Here is a 7,946-nt window from a genome sequence, read left to right as displayed (position 1 = left end):
CTATAGCAGCAACTGTTGTCAATAGCCCCCAACTTCAAAAATTTTTGAGCGTGAAACAGCAGGATCGGGACTTCCCTGGTGGTCCAGTGGTAAAGAATCCATCTTCCAATGCAGGGGACACGGGTTTGATCCCTGGTCGGGGAACTAAGATCCCACATGCCGCAGGGGCAACTAATACCGCACACCACAGCTACTGAGCTCGCATGCCTCAATGAGAGAGCCCGCGGGCCGCAAACAACAGAGCCCCTGCGCTCTGGAGCCCATGCGCCTCAACTAGAAAGAGAAAACCCACACAGCCATAACTAGAGAGAAGCCCACGTGCCGCAACAAAAAGATCTCGTGTGCCGCAACTAAGACCTGACGCAGCCAAAAAATTAAGAAAAAAAAAATCAACTTAAAAAAAAAGATTAAAGAAAAACCAAACCAAGCAAACAAAAAAATCCCGCAGGGTCAAGAGTCCAGTGGCATGGGGCCAGCCACGGCATCCCAACCATACTAATTCCTGTTGGTCTTACCTACGTCTTTGCTGGCCAGTCTCTCTTGATTCCTTCCCATTGCTAAGCTTGGTTCTGCAGACGTCCTATTTATTATTTTAGCTATCCAATTTCCTTCCAATAAATTCCTTTACTGCTAAAAACAAAACAAGCAAAATAAAAACCCAAGACAACAACAAACTAGACTCATTTTAAAAACTTAACTTTAATGTTAAATCTCTGTACTTATAAATGTTTAGTAATAAAACACAAGTTTTCATAGGTTGGGGTTCTATGACAGATTTTGTTTGAAAAAGGACTCCAGTGCTTTTAAAAATTTAATTTGAAATCACAGTATTGAATCACCTCCCTGACTCGTCTTAGCCTCCCTTCAGCCATTTCTGCGCAAATCTAACTACATCGTGCTTCCCCCCTAAAATCTTTCAAAATTTAATAGGGAATCCTATAAAGTTTAAATTATTTGCATAACTACAAGGCTCCTGAAATGACTTAACCCTACAAGATTTGGCACATGGTTATGGGTGCTCAATCATTGCTTGTTGTAGGAATCAATAAAAACTGGAGAATGTAAGAGCTAGCTACACTATCCTACATTCTCCTACACTATCCTACTCATATCCTACATGAGTCTTCAACAACAATAGTAGCAACTGTTATATGGTGTTTACACGTGTCTCATTTACATACAGTACTTTCCAAACACATCTTATTTATGTATCTTTTCTCCAAACATGAACTTAGGACATGTAAGAGGAAACGCTTCTTTAGAAAGCAGATGTATGTAAGTTATTACCTCAAGAGGCAGCAAAATTTGAGAAAAGGTTTTCCTAAAGTACGAGATTTGATAATGAGTGACAGGATTATTAAGGTTTAAAACTAAAAGACTCCTGGTCTGGCGTTCACCAGACTCTTAGGAAGGAGGTGGTGGTGCACACTGCATGGAGAGACGCAGGACTTTCTAAGAAATAAACTTTTTCTGTTGAAATATCTGGGACTTATTTTAAACAACACGACAGCGGGGATCTGAATACAAAAGTGCTCCCCGACTTTACCAGCCACTGCAAACCTGGGGGCTTGACTTTTAACTCGCTTCCCTGAGGACACCTTCTCAAGGGTTTCCTCAACACCACCAACCAAGGCTGCACTTGAGCCTGCGGCTTGGAAGAAAGATACGGGTGTGAGTTTTGCCACTCAGTAGGGTGGTTAAGTTATTTAATTGTTTTAAAGCTTAATTTTCCTCTTACCTAAACTGATAATACTCGCGAAGCCCGCCCTCAACCCTCCTCGGGGTTATTAATGAGTTCACGAGGTCCTCGGTCACGTTTTCACTACCTCCTCAGAGAGAGTGCCTCCGACTGCCCGCACGCGCCCCGCTCCACTCTCTCTAGGACGCCGCGGGACCTTTGTGCGCACGCGCCGCCGCGCCCGGGGGCGGGGGGGTCTCGCACACTAGCGCGGCGCCCATTGGGCGTCCCCTCCGCACGCCCGAGGAGCGAGCGAGCGCTCGCGCTCCTTCGGCCCCGCCCCCAGCGGCGCGCGCCCCTACGGCTGCCAGGGGGCGGGGGACGCGGGCAAAGCCGGTTATGGAGGCCCTGCGGAGGGCCCATGAGGCCGTTCTCTGGCTGCTGCTGTGCCGGCCCTGGGCCTTGGGCGCCGCCTCCCGCCCGAAGCCCCGCGCCTCAGAGGTGCTGACGCGCCACCTGCTGCAGCGGCGTTTGCCGCACTGGACCTCCTTCTGCGTGCCCTACAGCGCCGTCCGCAACGACCAGTTCGGCCTCTCGCACTTCAACTGGCCCGTGCAGGGCGCCAACTACCACGTCCTGCGCACCGGCTGCTTCCCCTTCATCAAGTACCACTGCTCCAAGGCCCCCTGGCACGACCTGGCCCGGCAGGACCGGTTCTTCACGGCGCTCAAGGTTATCAACCTCGGTGAGTGGCCCGGGCCGGTGAAGCACGTCGCGCCGACGATGGCCCCACTGTTTGCAAAGCACGCTGACAAACGCTCTGGCTCCGAGGCCGAGCCCCCGGCCCTAGGGTCAGACCGCGCCGGCCCTGGGAGCCCTGCCCCGGCCCCGTGCAAGTTCGCCCGGGCGCACGCGCTCGCCACGCTTTGCCCAGTGCTGGGGCGTTACCCAGACGCTGCCTGTGCGTCCCACCCACTCTGCAGCCTTCCAGCCCCGGCCCTGGCCCTGGGCTTCTGTATTCCCCGGCCCGGCAGGTGCCTGACTGGGCTAAGTTGTAGCTCCTGAATCGTCCCCCGGAAAATGGGGCTTATCGACATGCCTGTACTTAGGTACCACCCTGCATCACCCCGGGGAGAGAGCATTCCATCCTCGCTACCCTGCAGCTCTTAACTAGAAGGACCCCTACATTGGGCAGTGAGAAGGAGGGTGTAGGCCCCTGGAAAGTGGCTCTTAAGTTTTTAAAAAATGCCTAATTTCATGGCAGGATTCGTTCCCATGAATACACCACTTTGTGGGTGCGTTCATATTATAAAAACTGGAACTACTTTTTTGAAGTTTCTTTGTTCTCTTTATATGAAACCCCAGCAAGTTTGTTTTACTAAAAGCACTAAAGATTTTCACCAGTGATGGTAGCTTCTTCAGATGCTAGGCCTAAAAGATATTTAAAAGACTACCTCTTTAATATTGGTATGTTTTCATGGAATATTCTAACTCTGAGAGTGTTAACTCTTGCCGGATGTTTATCTTTTGGTTAATGACCGAAGAGGCGTGAACGTTGACATGAGTGCATCTTTTATATTTTCTAGGTCAGTAAAAAATAGGCCTCAGGATGTTTGGAACCTATTCATATACCTGATATCAAATTAATCCATATTTCAGTAATTAAGAATCTAGATGTACAAGCTGACCCACGTTACCCAACCAGTTTTTTGAACCAGAATTAAAGCTAAACGCCTATGCAGCTGCACTATTACTATATAGCCTGATAGTTTCTTAAATTTAAATATGGTAGGTGTATTTTTGCTTATAATAACTCCCATATGGCAGTCATGGGATTTTGGAGCCATTGCTCCACTGGGACTGTCTTGGGTTCAGTCCATTAAGGAGAAGGTTATTCAGCAATGTGTAATCCTTTAAAAAATATGTCTTATTATTTGGCTGATGAACTATATAGAGCATGCCTACTAATATTGAGGTTGATGCAAAGAAGTTGAGGAGTGTAGTGACTCAGAAAATTCAATTCAAAGTTATTTGGAGAGACTGGAGTGATGACTAGATTCAAGAAGAATATGTTTATTTTAGCATTTTTAGAATCAAAAAAAAATCATTCTTCCCAAATGTAGAGTAATAGGTTAGGAAAAGCATAACTGGAGGGTTATAGGTAAACCATGAGCCCAATGCCTTTTTAAAAAAAGTTTTCACCATTTAAAACCTAACACTTTAAGAACAGCTTAATGATTAGGGGCTTCTCTTTTTAGGTAGAAAGAAATCCAAAGAAAAATAGGATGCCCAGAGCATTCTCACACAGAAAAGTAGTAAAACCTTTTGAAGAAAGAAACAGCAGCTGTAGTTTTTTTTTAATGTGAAAGAGAAAGCTGAATAGTGATTTAATGGTCTTTTGAAAATTCTAAAAATTCTGTTTAAAGGAGAATAAGAGTTTTAAGTTAAACAAAACGGAAAACTTTCTGCACAAGCATGCTTGAATACAAATGAGCTTATACTAATAAAGGGAGTTATTTTTTTCTGGACTTTTTAAGAGTATTAACCAATTTGATAATGTTAATATTGTATTTTTGTCTTAGGGTAGGGAATTAGATAATAGGATTTTTTTCCTATTCTATGTTGTGCAGTTGCCCCTCTGGATCATCAAGTACATATTCTATTTAAAAATACTTAGAATTTTATTCTTCTTCTTTCCTTTCAAATTAGTAATTATCAAAGTAGTTCATTTTTCCATTTTGTAAATAATAAAGATTTCTCTTTTACCCGTTGGTTCCCTTTCTCTTTTACCCATTTGTTCCCTTTCTCTTCCGCCTTCCTTTCAATAGAAGCTGACATTTTACTGATGGTTTTCTAGTCTGGGTATCCTGCTGGGAAGTAGATTGAGATTTAAGAAAAGCAGTTTACCATTGGAATGAATGGGTAACTGGAGACTTGCTACAAAGTTCTAATTTTTTTAAAGTGCTTAATTTGACAGTGGTTTACCTACTGTTCAGCTGACTCAAAATGAATTATTGTGCAAAGAACTGACTTGCACGTTCATTTTGATGTTATGATATGTTTCAGACAGTCTGGAAAAAATTTAATTTTTCATCAAACCTTACAGACTTTACAGCATTTGTGCTGTAAAGAAAATTATGGGTTTTTTTAGTGTGTAAATTATATGTGTGGCTAATCTTCCCATTTAGTGTATTAGCCTGACTGCATTAAATAAGTAGACTGCAGGATAAAAAAAAAAAATTAGAGAATTTCTGACTCCTACATTACGTCTCCACCCCCTATCAAATAGCATGAATGATAATGGTTCCTAGTTGTTTCTTAATAAGAGATAATGTAGTTATTAAGTTAGTAATCCTTGATCAGTCCTCCATTTTAGCCAAAAAAATATTGACCATTTGTGTGATTTTTTTTAAAGTATCAGTATTTTAATTGAAAACTGTGATAAATACTGTAAAACAAAACTTTCAGTGTCACCATCCATTTCTTCACTGTAAGTCCTTAGCATTGGTTTAAAAGTCATATTTTATGTATTTTACTATCAGTATATTTGGAAATTTTATAATTATTTCTAGAGCCTGTTTTTCTTTCTCACTCTGTTTTCAGTTTTTGAAGTTGTGATACCATATTTTAAATTTATTTTTTATTTCAGCTGCTCCCTCTACTCTTCACTTGCTTCTGCCTGCCCTGTTCTTGTTCTCTTGTCCACTTCCCCACTCCACACACCACTACCTGCCCTTTTTTTTTTTTTGCGATACGCGGGCCTCTCACAGCTGTGGCCTCTCCCGTTGCGGGGCACAGGCTCCAGACGCGCAGGCTCAATGGCCATGGCTCACGGGCCCAGCCGCTCCGCGGCATGTGGGATCTTCCTGGACCGGGACACGAACCCGTGTCCCCTGCATCGGCAGGCGGACTCTCAACCACTGCGCCACCAGGGAAGCCCTACTTGCCTTTTTTTTTTCCTTTTGGTTGAATGATTTATAAATAGCTTTATGATGCTAGTTTTTGTGAATTTTTTTGACGTTCCCTTGAGGCATTTAGAGATTTGGGGGGAGGTATTACCAAGGCAAAGAAGGCAATATACTGTGAAAAGTTGCATAGGAATTCCAGGGAACCCTGTGAAAGTAACAAGCTGTGACCCAGTATATTCCTAAAAATAGAGAGGCGCCAGTCTGAATGGGCATTTTTGCCTCTCTCATTGCCAACTAGTGATGCTTCTCCTGATTAATCTCTGGCATCACAGTGGCAGGAATGCAGCTTCAGGGAATAAGCACAAAGTAGTCCAATGAACTTATACACTCAAAAAGAACATAACACAGCAAATATCCTCTTGCAGAAAAATAAGAAAAAAATTTAACAATATGATTAGTCCTGAGCATGTGTTGATTTCCCTCTTATCTAGAAAGAAAGTGATTTTCCAGTTGCACAGCTCTCCTTTAAAATTGTTATTTTCTGTCCAGCTCATACCCAGGAACAATAATATTTGTGCAGACTATACAATATTTGTTATTGATTCATGTGCCTGTGGTTTTATACATATGTTTTTTAATATGTTAATAATAGTCATGGATTAAATAAGTGTCTTACAAAAAATAGGAATTGTGAAAGTTTGCTTTGTGTCCAGCTTAGTGTCATGTGCATATGAGTGCTTAATCCATATCTCTGGCTAGTATATATTTAGTTTCATGTATCACAAATGGCAACTAATCACAAATGGAAATATTCCAAAGAAGAAATATATTATTGCAGTCTATTATATACCTATTTCAAATAGGTTGAAGCAAGATTTTCAAATCAGTTGTAAAAATATTAATGGGATTGTTTCTTTCTCATGTTTGTTATTATACTAAAATCTTCCTTAGAGTTAGGTTTTGCCTTAGATTTTGAAGACAGCTTTTTGACCCAGTTTCTTTTAAGTTGTACGAGAAATTATTTTAGCCATCGGTATTACTGTCCAACTTAAAAGCACAATAAAGATGACCTAGTAATTTAAGCTCAAGGCCAATCATCAGGAGCATCTACAACTACATTAACGACACTTCTCTGTTTGCTTATTTGTGAAAAGAATATAGAATTACTTCATAATTATTTGGAGGTAATGAATTAATGTTTGTAAAGTACTTTGAATTACAGTTTACATCAGCTTTATCTATAGTTTTTTAAATCTCTAGGCTTACACAATTGTTACTATGTTCCACAAACATAGATGAAATTGACCTTTTAGGTTGAGTCAGTGTATACTCATATTTTTGTAACTTTATAAGTTCTTGATGTTGCTGAAGAGTGCTATGTGATTTATACCATGACAAATATATGAGTACATGATTAATAGGTATTGATTTCACAAGTAACATTTTCATTTGTTTTCTAGGTATTCCAACTTTATTATATGGACTTGGCTCCTGGTTATTTGCTAGAGTCACAGAGACTGTGCACACCAGTTATGGACCAATAACAATTTATTTTCTAAATAAAGAAGATGAAGGTGCCATGTACTGAAAGTATGCGCTGGAGGATGAAAATATCAGTAGATTTTCTCATGTGTATGTGCAATATTTATTTTTGATCCTTTAAAATAAAACTTTGCAAACACCTTTTTCTTTCTACGGTGTCTGGTTCTTTAAGATGAATCATTGCCCTCAAGAGGCAAAGCTTTTCATATTAATACATTGTTATATATTGCATACTCTGTTTAGCCAATGGGAACTACAAACACATAACGCTTATATGAATTTTTTCCTATAACTAGGTTAAACTAGAGATAAAAAATGACTGTAACTTATAGATTCTGTAGTTATGTATTAACAATTTAAATCAACTCTTTGAAAATATAGATACCCCACAAGGAAGGGGAAAAAATCTTTAACATTGGGAAAAGAAGTAGAGAATTTTAGGATATATGATAGAGATAATATCATTGGCAAATCCAAAGTTGTTGAGAATTCTAACAGCAATCTGAAATTTAAACCATTCAACTGTCAGGATTTTAAATGGAAATGTATTACAGCCCTTGTGCCATTTACCTGTATGAGAGGTGTGGGTGTAATGTTGAAACTTCTTATCACCTAAAGAATCCAATACCATACTACTTTTTTAAAAATGTAATAACAACTCTAGGTAATGTAAATGCAGCAAGAAGAATGAAATTAAGACTTATTAAAAGTTAAAATGGCATGCCAATAAAGCTGTAAGAACAATTAAAATCTAGAAAGACCCAGAAAAAATAAATTTGGTAACTGTTTAAAAAAGCAACTAGCTGAAATGGTACGTA

The 7,946-nt window shown here is 40.4% G+C and overlaps 1 protein-coding gene across 1 annotated transcript; it reads left to right on the top strand.

Moving 5' to 3' along the window:
- The first annotated feature begins 1,958 nt into the window (after positions 1-1,958).
- C2H15orf61 (chromosome 2 C15orf61 homolog) lies at positions 1,959-7,270 on the top strand. Its single transcript, XM_032623661.1, has 2 exons — positions 1,959-2,423; positions 7,047-7,270. The coding sequence occupies exons 1-2, from the start codon at positions 2,078-2,080 to the stop codon at positions 7,172-7,174; spliced, it is 474 nt and encodes a 157-aa protein (XP_032479552.1). The 5' UTR covers positions 1,959-2,077; the 3' UTR covers positions 7,175-7,270.
- Positions 7,271-7,946: the final 676 nt, after the last annotated feature.

This window comes from Phocoena sinus, chromosome 2 (assembly GCF_008692025.1).
Source record: "Phocoena sinus isolate mPhoSin1 chromosome 2, mPhoSin1.pri, whole genome shotgun sequence".
Lineage (NCBI taxonomy): Eukaryota > Metazoa > Chordata > Mammalia > Artiodactyla > Phocoenidae > Phocoena > Phocoena sinus.
The sequence above is the reverse complement of the archived record's forward strand: the minus strand, read 5'-3'. Positions and strand labels throughout refer to the sequence as shown.